The sequence below is a fragment of the Contarinia nasturtii genome, unplaced genomic scaffold (genome assembly GCF_009176525.2).
Source record: "Contarinia nasturtii isolate CC-2019 unplaced genomic scaffold, AAFC_CNas_1.1 Cnas_scaffold_187, whole genome shotgun sequence".
Classification (NCBI taxonomy): domain Eukaryota; kingdom Metazoa; phylum Arthropoda; class Insecta; order Diptera; family Cecidomyiidae; genus Contarinia; species Contarinia nasturtii.
This window is the reverse complement of record NW_022197544.1, coordinates 10,378,338-10,394,332: the sequence shown is the minus strand read 5'-3', so window position 1 is coordinate 10,394,332 and position 15,995 is coordinate 10,378,338. Positions and strand designations below refer to the sequence as shown.

At 33.2% G+C, this 15,995-nt stretch overlaps 4 protein-coding genes and 1 long non-coding RNA gene across 7 annotated transcripts; 2 read left to right on the top strand and 3 right to left on the bottom strand.

Annotated features, from left to right (window-relative positions):
• Positions 1-874: 874 nt before the first annotated feature.
• Positions 875-6,323, bottom strand: LOC116352633 (inosine-5'-monophosphate dehydrogenase). The gene is made up of 8 exons (XM_031785365.1): positions 5,811-6,323; positions 5,181-5,331; positions 4,684-4,797; positions 4,491-4,569; positions 1,953-2,474; positions 1,567-1,791; positions 1,199-1,457; positions 875-1,115 (listed from the first exon to the last, which is right to left on the bottom strand). Exons 1-8 carry the CDS (start codon positions 5,921-5,923, stop codon positions 1,010-1,012), a joined length of 1,569 nt encoding a protein of 522 aa, XP_031641225.1. The 5' UTR covers positions 5,924-6,323; the 3' UTR covers positions 875-1,009.
• LOC116352636 lies at positions 2,813-4,468 on the bottom strand. The gene is made up of 3 exons (XR_004202307.1): positions 3,770-4,468; positions 3,000-3,127; positions 2,813-2,923 (listed from the first exon to the last, which is right to left on the bottom strand). It is a non-coding gene; the product is annotated as an uncharacterized LOC116352636 (long non-coding RNA).
• A 301-nt stretch (positions 6,324-6,624) lies between the features above and the next one.
• LOC116352635 (proteasome subunit beta type-5) lies at positions 6,625-7,889 on the top strand. The gene is made up of 3 exons (XM_031785367.1): positions 6,625-6,921; positions 6,999-7,530; positions 7,624-7,889. Exons 1-3 carry the CDS (start codon positions 6,778-6,780, stop codon positions 7,788-7,790), a joined length of 843 nt encoding a protein of 280 aa, XP_031641227.1. The 5' UTR covers positions 6,625-6,777; the 3' UTR covers positions 7,791-7,889.
• A 1,450-nt stretch (positions 7,890-9,339) lies between these two features.
• Positions 9,340-11,685, top strand: LOC116352634. Of its 3 annotated transcripts, none has more exons than XR_004202305.1 (3): positions 9,340-9,554; positions 9,652-11,074; positions 11,362-11,685. XR_004202305.1 is itself a non-coding variant. In XM_031785366.1 (2 exons), exon 2 carries the CDS (start codon positions 9,702-9,704, stop codon positions 10,563-10,565), a length of 864 nt encoding a protein of 287 aa, XP_031641226.1. In that variant the 5' UTR covers positions 9,341-9,554; positions 9,652-9,701; the 3' UTR covers positions 10,566-11,319. The 3 variants fall into 3 exon arrangements, 1 of the variants encoding a protein (XP_031641226.1); XR_004202306.1 differs by having other exon boundaries at positions 9,344-9,554; positions 9,652-9,908; XM_031785366.1 differs by lacking the exon at positions 11,362-11,685 and having other exon boundaries at positions 9,341-9,554; positions 9,652-11,319.
• Positions 11,101-15,995, bottom strand: LOC116352632. Its single transcript, XM_031785364.1, has 5 exons — positions 15,924-15,995; positions 15,562-15,856; positions 14,137-15,424; positions 11,779-14,054; positions 11,101-11,571 (listed from the first exon to the last, which is right to left on the bottom strand). Exons 3-5 carry the CDS (start codon positions 14,273-14,275, stop codon positions 11,332-11,334), a joined length of 2,655 nt encoding a protein of 884 aa, XP_031641224.1. The 5' UTR covers positions 14,276-15,424; positions 15,562-15,856; positions 15,924-15,995; the 3' UTR covers positions 11,101-11,331.

The window sequence follows — 15,995 nt, the reverse complement described above, 5'->3', positions numbered from 1 at the left end:
GTTTTGAAAAATAAATTCATGCATAGAATTCAAACCAATTATTCTCGATAATTGCGTTTTAATTTCAATAACATCATTTAAATTTCATAGTATTAATAGATTTTTGTCAAAAGTAAATAAAAGAGAATAAGCCTGCCAATTGACTTTACTTATATTATATCTTTATTGATTTCATTTTAATTTTTGTTGGTCGTTTGTCATTTTAACGACTCTCCTCAATGTTACAATGTCTTTTTTTATTTATAAATTTTTTTGAGATTATGAATTTTTCAGTCATATTTGATAGCGACGGCTTTATTAACACAACATTAATTGTTTATTTTTGGTCAGGTATTCGATTCTATAATGTTTTGAATACAAATGTATCGACGTATCTTTGAATTCTTTTTTTTAATCAGTTCATTGGCTACTGATTAAATGAGAATACTTCATAATCATTCAAAAATTCAAGAGAACAAATCAATCGAAATTGGTTGATAGAAGATTTAAAAAAATATATATTTTCAAAGAAAATTCAGTAGTTAAACCAGAACTTTTCTGTATTTAAGCATTATGGACTTATCTATAATTTCATCGAATTTTAATTCGTTTAAAAGTTCACTTTTGATACATTCTATAAAGTGCCTAATCTATCATCTCATCTAGGACATTGGTGACAAACATACACAAATACATACGTAGTATAAAATCAATATTTGGGAAATTGGCTTAAAATAACCCTCAAATTAGACAGAAAGAACTGGAATTGACAGCGTTGACGTTGAAACAAGCGAAATTCGATTCTGAAGAACACGATGACGATGCCGTGGTATTGCACAGCCTGTGACGATTAATTTCATTTTCTCCTACGTTCGTCTAAATATAAACATGGCGATTGAGTTTCTATTCTTTCGTTTATTTTTATAAGTACAATATGTGATAAAAAATATAACTATTTATATATGTGTGAAGGTCTTGAGTTTAAAATCGATTGACCAAATGCGATATTTTGTTTGGTCTCTTTTGATAATCAGAAAAGGCGTTTCTCATATGAAAATAGTCCGTGCACATTGCCTTCAAGTTGTGCTGAATGTGTACGTTTCATGAAACGTAATTCGCCTGTGTATATCATTTTTCTATTAGAAAAGAAAAAAAAAACAATTTTATATTAATCATGTATTGATGTTAACAAATTCATTTACAAAATATTATATTAAACCTGAGAGCTAAAACCGAACGTGCACCAATATCTTGGCAACTATGTTGTAAACCGCATTTCAAATATGGCAAGAACAATAAAGCTGATCCCTTGTCAACAATACTACCGCTAACACCTTGTGCAACATGTAGTTTATCAATTTCGGTATGGAAGTATCGGCTCATTGCAGCACCTTTGGCATCTTTACGTTCCATCGCCTCTAAACTGCCCATACCACGGTATTTTTTTAAACGAACACCGTCTGAAAAATAGTATTCGCCTGGATACGGTAAAACAAACGAATTGTAAATTAAATATTAGAAAAATGCTTCTTTTCGAAAAGTAAAACAAATTGACCGATTTTCATAATAAACTGGTTCAATAAATACCTGGTGCTTCACTGGTACCAGCCAATAATGAGCCCATCATAACAGTTGAGGCGCCAAGTGCCAATGCTTTAACAATTTGACCAATTGAACTGATGCCACCATCCGCAATAATTGGAACACCAAATTCCCGAGCATATGAGCTAACTTGATAAACGGCAGTAGCTTGTGGACATCCGCAAGCCATAACTTCTTGTGTAATACAAATTGAACCGCTACCCATACCAACTGCAAGAAGATATTGTTTGAAATAAACATAGAATCGCATTTGTTTTTGTATGAGCGTGAAAAGGAGATTATATTCATTTATGCTTATTTAAAATCAGCAAAGAGACTAAAATTTCAGAGCGAAAATCAAAAGAATAAATGTATATAATAAAACTACTAACCACGAAGTGCATCAGCTCCAGCATCAATAAGATTTTTAGCTTGTTGTCTAGTAACCACATTTCCAGCAATAATTTGAAGAGCTGGATATGTATTTTTAATAAACCGAATCATGTCTAACTGGTAAACGGAATTGCCTTGCGATGAATCTAATACGACAACATCAACTCCGGCTTGTACAAGTTGAGCCAGACGATTACGATCTTCTAACCGTGTGCCAATGGCAGCACCGACAAGCAATTGTTTATTACTGTCCTTTGATGCATTTGGATAACTGCGTGCCTTTTTCAAATCGGTTCTTGCAATTAATGCTACCAATTCACCGGCATCATTTACAATTGGAAGCTTTCCCTTTTTGCTAGTTTCCAATATTCGATTAGCTTCTTGTAACGTAACTCCATTTGGTGCAGTAATCATATCATCCAATTTCGTCATGACATCCGACAATAATAATTGGCCATCGTGTTCACGAAAGTCAATATCGCGTGATGTTACAATTCCAACTAAACGTCCACCTAATTTACCTAAGGGGAGAATCACAAAAGAAAAGAATAAAATTTAAAATAATCGATAAGTAATCGGAGAATAATCGAAAAATAATCGGAAACATATAATGAAAAAATTGCAAAGCAATAGCCACAACAACAATAATGTCCAGCAATTGCTTTAAATTGAGATTTGGTAGTTGTAATCGCGATTCTGTGGAAGAGAATAAAAAAAATACTAGCTTACTATATAATAGTACTTCTGGGTCTGCTGGTCACTACCTAGATACATACAATAACAGAAAAACAAACAATGAACATAAATTGCAGTAGATGAAATTAAATGAAAGCAATGAAATTGATTCGAATTATAACATACCCCCCGGGAACGACCGCAGATACATTTCTTTAACTTTATGCTAAAGTTAACTTTGGTTGCCGGAAAGAATACGACTGCGGACCGGTTCGTAGTTTGGGCAAAATAGAAACTGAACGATACAAATTCGATACGATAGAATTAAAATTCATTTCACAATGAAGAAAATGCAATGCAAAAAAACTTACCGATCCTTTGTATTCATATTTTCCGGGTTCTGACATCGTTGTGGTCGGTTTGTGAACGATTACCAGTGTAAGAACTAAAAATGTGTCCATATTCTTCTTCGACATTTGATGTGTTCGATTTGTTGTTCCTGCCAATGAATGAATGTTGAAAACAAAAAAAAAATATTTGAAAAAAAATCTTTAAAAAAGATTCAATTGCATATCCCCGTGTGTAAAAAAAGTGGCTGACTGACTGACTGACTATGTCGATTTTGTATGAAAACCAATCATAGTTAACCGGCTGTCCCAAATTAAGCATTTAAAAACGACTATATATAACTATAGTTGACTATAGTCAGCTGCTCAACCAGTTAACTACAATCGATTCTATTCGATTCTAGCCGATTGTTGTCGATTGTTGTTAACTGGTTAAGCAGCTAACTATAGTCAACTATAGTCATATATAGTCGTTTTTAAATGCTTAATTTGGGACAGCCGGTTAACTATGATTGGTTTTCATACAAAATCGACATAGTCAGTCAGTCAGCCACTTTTTTCACACACGGGTCGTAGTCAAAGTGGGCTTTGAAAAATCATGAGAAACTGCGTCGCACTATTGGCTAACGGTACCCGTAATCCACTGTGCGCAATGATGAAATTCATGATTTAACATGATTTTGTATTGTGTTCAATGTGTTTCTCTCTATCTCAATCTAATTCTAGCATGCAGTCAATTTTTTGTAAAAAATTCGAAAATTCTGTTTAATATTATATTTTAAAATAATACTTACCGAACACTTTTTTTTGGAAAAACCGACAAAAATCCAATTCGAGAGAATATTTCACTTTCAATGCAAACTGAAAATTTATGCGCAGCAATTTTAGTTCTTACACTGATGATGGTTCAAGACGATGTGACTTGTTGCCGACTTGTTGGTTTGAAATGTCGCAATCAAATACACTGTCACACCAACACATTCAAATCGCTTTGTCGTTGACAGTGGCCGATATTGAACAGCGAATGCGTTAGCTACTATGCAAAATATGACAATTGTTACCCCAATGTGATTTCTTGTTGCTGTTGATACAGTTTTCGTTTATCCGTTTGCGCCGCCATGTTGTCGTCGTTGTGACGTTGTTCCGATGCAATGCTATTGTGTGTACAACATTGATTCTTTGTGTGTTGTTCTCTCCACTGCTACTACCAAATCTCAATTTTTCGTCAGCAATCTGTTATATGCTGTTGTGACTTTTGTTTCTTTTGTATGTTTTCTCTTACATTCTAATGGTTCCCCAATCATCTATCATTCACTCACTCATCCACACACACACTCTCTCTCTCTCTCTTTTTATTTCACATAGATTCAATTTCCATCATCGTCATTTGACAATCTCATACGTAATACATATATTACAATTAATGACGATAATCGAAACTAATCGAAGAATAATCGCAAAACAATCAATAATAATTAATAAGTAATTTTTAAGTGATTTGCCCCTCGAATTTACCATTTTCTGTAATTGGAATGCCGGTGAAACCGTTTTTCTTCTTTGCCTCAAGTACATCAGTTACACGATTCGATGGACTCTATAGACGTAAAAATAAGTTTCCATTTCATGATAATACGATTAACATCCAACTCACAAAGAATAATGATCATTTATCAAAAAATGAATAAAAATGTTTGATTTGCTGTCATACCATAACGACGGGATCTCGTATGAATCCATGCTTATACTTTTTAACCTTCATCACTTCATTTGCTTGATACTCTGGTGTACAGTTGTGATGAATAATACCAATTCCGCCACACAGCTGATTTGTTTTTTGTTTGGAAAAAGTGGAAAAAAAATAAACATTCATTTTAATAACGTTTTAATAATAATTGTTTCGTGAGTTGATTGATGACTGTTTACATTTCTCTCTGGTATCAAAATAATAAACAATAACCAATATGATTATATTAAATAGTCATTAGTTAACACATCACTGTCTGTGATGGGGCGTTTGGATTGTAATGCTAACGTTGCTAATCTCTAAATGGATCAAGTACTTCGAAGTTCAATTAATTTGTTTTCTTAATCCACTACTGTATTTTTTGGAGTTTCTACACACAAAGCACAGTAGATTTATGCGTTTATTTAATTCGCTCTATTTTGAGTCCTATTCATATTAAATGAACGTGGAATATTACTTACAGCCATAGCGATAGCCATATCGGATTCAGTAACTGTATCCATGGGCGATGATACCAATGGCGCTCTCAATGAAATTTGCTTGGTCAACGGCGACGCGAGATCAACATCATCGGCGGTGAAATCAATGTATCCAGGTAAAATGATGAAATCACTGAAAGGTAAACAATAACAAACTATATTGCGACTACATATAAGAAAGTAAAATGTATGTTTACACAACTAATTAAATCATATTTGCGTACTTGATTTTTAAATTCTTTCAAATCTGCTTGTTTATAATCAGCGACATACAAAAAAACTATAATACAAAAATTCTAATAAGAATCAAAAAAATGTATTTAAGTACTATAAAAATCCGGTTGGTGAAACGAAAAAAAAAATGTTGTTTAAAAAACCTCTATTCATAAACACAATTGATAAGAACAAATATCGAGTTCACAGAATCTCACGTGGCAATAGGCAATTACTAATATTCTCGTTCTTTAATTCAATTTAAACATTTCCGTACAACGCGCGTAATACTGCTGTTATGTATGGCAAAATAGGCATAAAAACGTCGATTCGACACTAGATAAATTGATATATTTATAGAATAAAAGAAAACACACAGAACGGTGCTCCAATACTTACTTGTATGTTAAGCCATCACGATTTGCGAACAATTCTTGAGCCGAAAGACCATCTTGAATATTAGTCGCATCACCATTACTCCACGCAGTGTGATTATATTGATCGTTTGCCATGCTTTTTTCACTTCTCTTTTTTTTATTCAATCCGTTATCAGTTTGTTAATTTATCGTTTTCCTTTCGTTTTTTACTTAAACTTTTTCTCGATATTTTTCAATCCTGTATCTTTGTGATTGATATATTTATTAATGAATATATGAATGAATGATAAAAAATAAACGATTTTCAAAAAAGTTCTGTTCGATGGGACAATCTAATTTGGAAGCGCGGTAGCTTATGTCTCCACTAACCAAACTCAACTGAAGATGAAATTCGTATTTGGCATCGTTGCTTGTAGTATTCACGACATAAAGCACATTGTTTGTACGAAATTTTTGTGTGGTTCCGCTTCACAGTGTATTATTGTTTGCTAGTTATATGATAGTGGATGGGTTTTTTCATACATCAGTAGAATCATGCTTTATACACGATGTTCGACTACTGCTAAGCTGTAGATTGAAAGTGTCAAATCGTTTGAATGACATTTCATTGAACGAACTCGTTTCAACTATAATTTACGGTATTTGTATGAAGAATGTCGGTTTCTATTGATTCAAATCGATTTTTATCATTTAGTTTTCACCGCAATCTTTTGAAAACTTAAATATTTGAGAAATTTATGAATACAATTTCTATTGTCAAACACCATATGGTATCATTTGATTGATTGTAAATTCGAAATACAATACACGAACAACTTCACACTGATCAGACTGTTGAAAACGAAAAGTCATTCGGCACGGTAAATAGAAACTATTTGTCACTGCTTAGTTGGTAGAGATTGCTTGGTTTCACTAAGAAATATTTTTACAAATTCTATAAGGAAATTTGGTTTTCGTTTCAAACAACGTTGGCACATTTATAATTAAAAATGGCTCTAGCTGATATTTGTGGTTTCAATGACTACATGAAGTCAAATGGCACTACAATGAGTGCATTGCACGAAGACATGATGCTAAATCAATGTTCTAACATGGAAAACAACTATCAACTCTCGATGCCACCATTTGAGAATGTAAGTAGATAAATCTATATAAAAGTGAATTAAATTAGTGCAATATGATAACCATCTGTTTCGATTACAATTTAAAGCCGATGGATAATTTGAACAAATTGCAAGAAATGGGTGCTGAAGACGGTGTTCAAATTCAATTCGATCACGGTACAACAACACTTGGTTTTTGCTTCCAAGGCGGTGTCATTTTGGCTGTCGATTCTCGTGCGACTGGCGGTCAATTCATCGGTTCACAATCGATGAAAAAAGTTGTTGAAATCAACAATTATTTGCTCGGTACATTGGCTGGTGGTGCTGCTGATTGTGTGTACTGGGATCGTGTTTTGGCCAAGGAATGTCGATTATATGAATTGCGCAATAAGGAGCGCATTTCAGTTGCTGCGGCCAGCAAAATTATTGCAAACATTTCACACGAATACAAAGGAATGGGTCTCAGTATGGGAATGATGTTGGCTGGATATGATAAACGTGGTCCACAACTGTATTATGTCGACTCTGATGCAGCACGTATCACTGGAAAACTATTCTCCGTTGGATCTGGATCAGTTTACGCTTACGGTGTTTTAGATTCGGGATATAAATGGGATTTGACCGATGAAGAAGCACAAGGTATAAAATATATTCAAGGCTAAAAGAATTTTTCATGAAAATTATAAAACAGAAAATCTATTACAAATTAACTATATTTTCCAAATTTTACAGAACTCGGTCGACGATCAATCTATCATGCAACACATCGTGATGCATACTCTGGGGGTATTGTCCGTGTATATCACATAAAACCAACCGGATGGGTAAACATTTCGAATGAGGACTGTATGGATTTGCATTACAAATATCAAGCGGAAAAAGCAGCAGCTTTAGCTTAAAACATTTACACCAAGTTTTCATTATATTTGCAAAAGTGAAATAAAAACTACTACGATTTATTAATAAAGTGAAAAAAAAATTCGCCATCATTTTATTCACATAATATTTTTCATTTGACACAACGATTTTGTTGACAATTTGAGTGAATTATACTTTCGATTTGGAATTTCGTAGATATTTTTCTTTCTAAAAACAATTAAATGTTATTCAACGAATGCATGGAAAAGCGCTGAAATTTACTGAATCAAGAATAAACATTTTTTGATCATTTTTTTAATTGATTCTTTGATTGTTGTGTTACTTTTTAATACGCATCCAATAATTTTTGTAGATAAGTCGCTTCTTGACCTAAAACACCAACTCGGTTCTCCATGTCTGCGTTGAATCTGGTTGACTTCAATTTGCCGGTCAACTGGCCGAAATTCGGGCTTCAAATATTATCGAAACGAGTAAGGTACAATTAAAAATAAATTGCGGTACTATTAAGTACATTTTTGGTACAATTATTATCAGCAATAAAATTTTAAAAAATATTGTTGATTTTCATTTTTGCCATTTTTTCGGGAAATCCCCCGTGAATTTTGAAGAACATGCTCTGCAGAAGAACACCATCGAAGTAATGACTTTATGATGATGCTATTTTGAAGGTACATTTTAGGTACAATTATTATCAGCCATAAAAATTTAAAAAATATCTTTGAGTTTTATTTTGGCTAGTTGACCGGCAAATTGAAGTGCCCCGAAATTTGAACTTCAAATATTAGCCAAACGAGTAAGGTACAATTAAAAATAAATTGCGGTACAATTAAGTACATTTTTGGTACGATTATTCAAACCTAGTCCCAAGTTTCGACTTTCACATGTGCGGACATTCGACTATACATCCCCTAAAATAACTTAAAAAGCCAGCATTCTGAATCAAATGTCGAAAAGTTGTTATTCAATAATTGAACCAAATCATTATGTGCTATATCTTAATAAACAAACCACTTTGTCATATGTTTCAGCGATTTTTTTTCCTTTTTCAACTAAAATATTCACAGTACACAGAAAAAATATCTACCAACTATTTTCGTCACAAAATTGATATCAGAAAATTTGTGTTTCAAATTTTGGTTTCGTCACTCGTTCCTTTCCTCAATAGAGGTTTTTTATTTTAACAGAACACATACAGAAGTGTATTTTTAATACTTGTGTGTAAGTATCTATGTGTGAGAATGTGTACCACGTATGTTCAGTGTTCACATATGCTATACATATTCATCGTAATTTTATACAGGGTGTATCTGCAGTAAAAATAACAAAGTACATGTAAATCTGATTTTAGTTGAAAAAGGAAAAAAAAATCGCTGAAACATATGACAAAGTTGTTTGTTTATTGAGATATAGCACAAAATGATTTGGTTCAATTATTGAATTACAATTATTGGCTTTTTATGTTTTTTTTAAGTATGTTAATATTCTAATTCATAATAAAACTCGCACAATTTTATATAGACACCCTATATGAACTCACTGATGTATGCGTGCATTACAATGGGACGTTTTTCGTTGTTCTCTTTGTCTGCACAACACAATGAACGCACTGAAAATATCAAGCATTCACATATTAATATTGTTAAAGTGAAATTAGCTGTTCGCTCAAATAAAATTCAAACTAAATAATATATATTTCTATGTTAAAAACAAATGTGGCTATGCAGCCATAGTGAATAAAATTCGATAAAATTCATAAAAACGTTACTCTTCTTTTCATTAGCTTTGTGAGTATTTATTTAAGGTTTAAGGCTTACAGTTCAATTTTTTATTAATTCTTGACTTTTCTGTCTCATATATAATTTTGTTCTTTTCTTTTTGTAGAACTCAGCCCATGCAGTATTTTGATTATTCACCAAACAGTCCAATTCAACATGAATTCAAATTTACAAATGCAATCGATTGATTCAGTTGAACAATGTGAAGACAACACTTCGAATAAGGATTCAAATAACTACTCGGAACAACTAATACCAGCATATGATTCACCAAAAAATATCTTAAATATTCTCAACGACCATTGTATTCAAGAAATTTTCACTCATTTGTCTGTCAGGTTCCATTTTCTGAATGTTGCCGAGGTGTGTAAAAAATTCCAAGAAAACGTCATAAAATGCTTTCCTGAGCACTTAAAAAAAACCGAATTTTATAGTTCAAATTTTCGTGGTATGCATCCAAATCGTACATCAAGCTTTTTAAGAATATTTGGTCACTTGATTAAGGAGATCAACTTGGACTATTGTCCAATTAGAAGTAAAATAACACCTTCCGACTATCATCGTCTTGGTCATTTCGAATTGATCACTAGCTACTGCACTAAAAATTTAATCGAATTGAAAATTGAGAACTCAAACGATGTGGACCTTAACCTAGACATCAACATAACAAAAAGTTCACAGTTCCAAGTTTTGGAAAAGCTATCAATCAAAAATTGTACGCTTACTAAGTTTGGAACTTTTCCAAAATTGAAAGATTTGAGTTTATTTGAGGTCAAACTTGAGAATTGCGATTGGCTGACAAGTAGATTTCCGCAATTAGAAAAACTTTACGTACACAGAGTGAGAGGGTTGAACCATGAATTGTTCGTTGAATTTCAAAAGAATAATCCAAAGCTAAAAAATATGACTATCGCACAATCAATATCTTCCTTCATTTTTCGGAATATTGAAGTTCGACTACCAAATCTGGAAAAATTAACGTATAGCTCTGGGAGTTTTGTTGATAAAACACCCGAGTGAAAAATGGCATTGAATTTTTCAATGCGTAGTGTCAAACGGCATTTAAGCAATAAATCGACACCGCATGGCTATAGCGATGTGGTGTATGCACTCAACGTGCGCACGGACCATGCGGTCTCGATTTATTGCTTAAATGCCGTTTGACACTACGCATTGAAAAATTCAATGCCATTTTTCACTCGGGCAGTTGAAGAAAGTCAATTTCAAGCTGACGATATGATGCATGTGAGCAATTTGACGAAATTGACATTCTTGAGAATTTTCAATCGGAATATATCAGCGAGAGCACTCATCGAGTTAATTATTCAAAAAAAGAGGCCGATTAGACTAATAAATGTAAACTATTTCTATGATTTTGAAATCATGTCGAGATTAAACGAGCTAGAGCATTTGCAGCCTGGCGCTTATTTTCCAAAGGAATCAGCAATAAGCATTGTTCGAAATGTGCCTACTTTGAAATCAATTCAATCAGTACAATAATACAAAAATTATTGGATGCGTATTAAAAAGTAACACAACAATCAAAGAATCAATGAAAAAAATGATCAAAAAATGTTTATTCTTGATTCAGTAAATTTCAGCGCTTTTCCATGCATTCGTTGAATAACATTTATTTGTTTTTAGAAAAAAAATTATTTACGAAATTCCAAATCGAAAGTATAATTCACTCAAATTGGCAACAAAATCGTTGTATCAAATGAAAAATATTATGTGAATAAACTGATGGCGATTTTTTTTTCACTTTATTAATAAATCGTAGTAGTTTTTATTTCATTTTTGTTTCTGAATTTCTCAGATAAATGATAAGGGATTGAACTGACTTCTTCAAGACTTCCTTTGAATCGTTTGAGTTGCATTTCTCAATGTTGCTTACGATGATTGCCTGGACACTGGTTACTAAATCACCGAAGAACGGCATCGAGTTCAAATCACACAGTAGCTTGATTAATTTAGTTAGTAGATTGGCTCGTTCAATGTCGGATTTGACGGATGTTAACATATGTTTCTATTAGGTAAAAAGAATATATTCAAATTACAATAAATCTTATGAAAATTATTTCTATTAAATGGAAAATATATATGAATAGTTGTCATAGTCTCGGTCATAGTTGCCATAAAACAGCTTTTTATTTATATTCATTAGTTCCGAATAATACTGTAACATGCATTATTTTATACTGAAATAGCTAACAAATTTGAATTTCAAAATTACCTGAAAAATCCATAAGAATGCATTACTACAGTATTTCAGGCAATTGATTTCATTCTCTTGATTTGAGCGCACAGCAATTGTTGACACCAATTCAAATGCTTCCCAAAAGTGTGGTAAAAACGAATCATTTTTAGCCAGCCAACTTATTTCCTTATTTGTGCATCTCACCAAATATTCACACAAAAATGTTACACATTCTTGTTGATTCTGTCGACTTTTGTTGCTTGGCCATATGAATTCGTCAAATTTTTTTGGTGAACGTTCTTTTGGTAAGGTCAATTTTTGGAAATAATATCGTGTAAGTAGGCCATATGATGTCAGTTTTGAAATGATCCATGATTTTTCATTCTGCGATGCTGTCGGCAGGAAAACCTTGAGAATTACATTTATAAGTTCGATAGTTTTGGTAACTATTGAAACGAGTTGATCTGTAAATTTGGCGAGATTCCATCGGCATAGTTCGAGTACTTGTGAGCTCATTACAAGAAGTGGTGGACACATTCCTTCAAATTTGAATTTAACCGCAATGATATTGAGTGTTGTAATCAGCAATTCCAAACGATTGTAACATTTTTTCTTCATTGCATCGACTAAGTGACGCTTATAAAAAATATCTACAATCAATTCAGATTGTTTAAGAACCCCAATGAAGAACAAATTTGCCAACAGTTTCGGCAATAGTAGAATTTCTTGTGCATCGGTTGTTTCACGTTCAATCAGACTATCAACTTGATTCATTGCGTAATTCTTGAAAATCAATTTTGTTGTGTCAAGAATTTCCATCATATGCTGCATTTGCATGTCCGTAGTTAGAGCTTCGTCGAACAGTTTTGCATAGAAAAGTTGCGGATTTTGGAAAAGCAGCTTTAAGTAAGCATTTTGATTTTGTTTGAATGTCGTTTTGTTGAACACTTCGATAAGAAACTGATCAAAATTGTCCAGTTGAAAATTTCCAAATGCACTTTTCTGTTCATCAATGGAATACTGAATCAATTCAAATATTTGTGCAGTTGTGAATTGATCGAATGAATTTAGACAGATTTCAATGAGTTTCTCTTCAACGATGCAACCTTCATCATTGTTTACAGCATTCGATGCGAATAAAATCAAACGTTTGATTATTGGTATGGTAAGTGATGTTGCATGCATTTCAAGAGCCTCCAAACACTCCGTATTTCCCAGCACCAATTCGCCATGATCAATAAATCCATTTATCCAAAGTTCGATGTTTTCATCATTTGTATCGGCCAGTTTTTCCAATTTTTCAATCCATTCGCCGATTGTTTCGATACGGGCAATCATTTCGGCCACTGTTGGCGGTTTTATCACAACCGACTTTAGTTGAGCACTGACATCGTGTGTAAAACATTCATTCAAATTGATCATTTGTTCGACCTTGTAAGCAGCCTCACCGACTACACGTTGCAATGTGTATTCATCATTAATATCAATCTCGACCCAATACATGAATGCATTACAATCCACTTGCATTACATTATACTGTAGCGAATTCAACAGCATTGTATTCATACGATGTAATGTTTCTTGTACGGCATCAGTGTAGCTTTCACGATGATCATCAATTAATGGTTCACGTTCACGCATCAATGCATATATATCACATTCAATTGGCTCCGACTTCAGCATCGGTCGCTTACGAAATAGTTTAAAACAATCCAAAATCATATTTAGATTATGCTTCAGCACAAATCCCATGTACTTGCGATATTTATTCTTTGACCATTTTTGAAATTTCTCAACATCCGGTGAGTAAAAATGTCGCATCAGATCTGTTGCAACATCAAAGTATTTATTGAGAATGATTTTCTTGTCAACCGCTTCCATTTGACGAAAATCTGATCGTACGATGTTTGTGTAAATAGCACGCAACAGTTGATCCACACGGTCCAATGTCTCATATGGATCGGCATATTTTAAGCTTTCCACCACATTATCGATAAATTGATATGCAAACCAAATTGGCGTGTAAGCAATGCATTCGCAAAAGTATCGTTCAAGATGTACGCCCCAAATACAGGCGTGCAACAGTGCTTTCGGCAATGATGGTAATGTGTTCAACAAATGACAAACACTATAATCAGCTTTCAAATCATATTTGAATGTAGCCTCTGTGTTTAAAACCAAATAAAATGCGATTTTACGTAGATGTGCGTCGAATTCTGGTTGTGGTTTGGATGTGACTGTATCAAAGTAGCCTTTTTTATTGAATAGCTCCAAAACTTTGGTAACAATATGTGCTATGTATGGCTCATTACCTAATTTTGTTTTGGTTTTAAATACAAATGTCGGGTAATTAAAATGTGATCAATAAAGAAAACAAGCACTGTGAGAACTCACCGCCACGAAATTGAATTTTATTCAAAGGTTTGATGTATTCATGTGCGTAATTAAATATCGATTGAATATTTGCCAGATCACCACAAAAATCCATGTTTATTGAATTTTTAAGCTGAACCAAAATTTCATCCATATACATTATGGCTTTAACATTCGATGAAATATACTTTTTTATAGCTGAATAAACTAAATGTTATTATTTCCACTCGATTCAAGGCGCAAAATTATCGTGTTTGAAACGTTTGACATTTCGTCTGCTAGTAAACAATATATTGTTAGTTTATTTAAGATATTTCCAACAGATGGCACTCGATATATCGGTTCCATTTATGAGAGCCTTCAGGCCAAAACAAATTATAAAGATTATTTTCGGAAAAAGAGCATAAGAAATTATTGAGCGCAAAACGAGAATATAGAGAACTGAGAGTTAAAACAACACATAGAATACTGAGAGCAAAAGTAGTATATATCGTAAAAGTAGTATATAGTAGTAGTTATGGTTTCTTTTGATGTCACAGCACTTTTTCCATCAGTGCCAATTAACATAGCCATGGAAGCCATCAAGAAACATTTATCACAATTTGATCTGACTGAGGAACAGTTTAATGCTTATATTATGGCAATCGATATATGCATGAAACACAATTGTTTCCAATTTAGAGGCGTTTCTATAAGAATGATTTTGGATGTAGCATGGGAAATAGTTTGTCACCATATGTAGCGGAGGCATTTATGTGTAATTTGGAATCTGAATTAAAACGTGAAGGATTATTGCCACGTATTTGGTTTCGATATGTTGACGACACTTTTGTAATTGTAAAATTGTCTGAAGTCGAACAAGTACTGGATATTATCAATAATCGGTATCCAAGTATAAAGTTTACATACGAAAAAGAGGACGAAACAACACATACTCTACCATTTCTTGATCTTTTGATTAAGCGACAGGGAAGGAATGTCAAATTCGGAATTTATAGAAAATCAACCTCAACGGATAGATATATCACCAACGATTCATTTTGCACTTATCAACAGAAAATTGCTTCATTCTAAGCCATGGTGTTTACCATTATCAATTGAATCGTATACACAAGAGTGCCAAAAAATTAAACACATCGCTAAGGTCAACGGCTTTGAAACATCTTTGATAGACCGGTTGATTTTTAAACACTCCAATAAAATTCAACGATACAACACAAGCAAATATAATATTTATCGGTTCCAAATAAAAAGATATACATTTTCAGTGCTAAAATGAGGCGAATAAACATTAGGGTGTTTCCCATATCTGTAAATAGAAAAATGGTATTTATTAATTTAAAGTAGGCAAAATTCTATGTTAGTTAATGGCATTTATACAACGAAGCGATTGATGTTAGCACTTCCCGAAGCAAAAAACTGTTTTCAAAATCTAATGATACTTACAATGGAAAAACGCTCTGTTTGTACTCCCGCACAGCCATCTCAACCAAATGGGAAATGACTTTTTTTGTGCATAACTAACCCACATATTCGGGATAGCAGTTACGTAACAAATGTTACTTATGATTTATTTTATTTTATTGTATGGTATTGTGATGATTAGTTGGCTGCTATTCGAACTCGGGCTCGGATATGTCCACGTCGTTATCGTCGTCGAAGACGGCGGCATCGGCGTTGATTTGATTCCAATATCGGTTGATTGCAGCAGGTATTGGAAGTCCAAGCAATGTCCATAGTCCTGATTAATCGAAAAAATGAATCTTTTTTTGCGATCATTCAATCACATTGTGTATCAATATCCTTACCTTTCAGTAGAATGTTCTTAGCAGCCACGACGTCACGATGCCAAGTCACGGTGCATTCGAGGTCTAATTGCC

What these genes read in the sequence shown, in the direction of transcription:
- LOC116352633 (XM_031785365.1), bottom strand. Translation starts at nt 5,923, where the DNA reads ATGGCAAACGATCAATATAATCACACTGCGTGGAGTAATGGTGATGCG. An exon ending in TACGAGATCCCGTCGTTATG is followed by an intron (nt 4,570 to 4,683) that starts GTATGACAGCAA and finishes TTACGTCTATAG; the next exon opens with AGTCCATCGAATCGTGTAAC. An exon ending in CATTCCAATTACAGAAAATG is followed by an intron (nt 2,475 to 4,490) that starts GTAAATTCGAGG and finishes TTCTCCCCTTAG; the next exon opens with GTAAATTAGGTGGACGTTTA.
- LOC116352635 (XM_031785367.1), top strand. Translation starts at nt 6,778, where the DNA reads ATGGCTCTAGCTGATATTTGTGGTTTCAATGACTACATGAAGTCAAAT. An exon ending in CGATGCCACCATTTGAGAAT is followed by an intron (nt 6,922 to 6,998) that starts GTAAGTAGATAA and finishes TACAATTTAAAG; the next exon opens with CCGATGGATAATTTGAACAA. An exon ending in GACCGATGAAGAAGCACAAG is followed by an intron (nt 7,531 to 7,623) that starts GTATAAAATATA and finishes CAAATTTTACAG; the next exon opens with AACTCGGTCGACGATCAATC.
- LOC116352634 (XM_031785366.1), top strand. Translation starts at nt 9,702, where the DNA reads ATGAATTCAAATTTACAAATGCAATCGATTGATTCAGTTGAACAATGT.
- LOC116352632 (XM_031785364.1), bottom strand. Translation starts at nt 14,275, where the DNA reads ATGTATATGGATGAAATTTTGGTTCAGCTTAAAAATTCAATAAACATG. An exon ending in TAAAATTCAATTTCGTGGCG is followed by an intron (nt 14,055 to 14,136) that starts GTGAGTTCTCAC and finishes AAACAAAATTAG; the next exon opens with GTAATGAGCCATACATAGCA. An exon ending in CATTCTTATGGATTTTTCAG is followed by an intron (nt 11,572 to 11,778) that starts GTAATTTTGAAA and finishes TTTACCTAATAG; the next exon opens with AAACATATGTTAACATCCGT.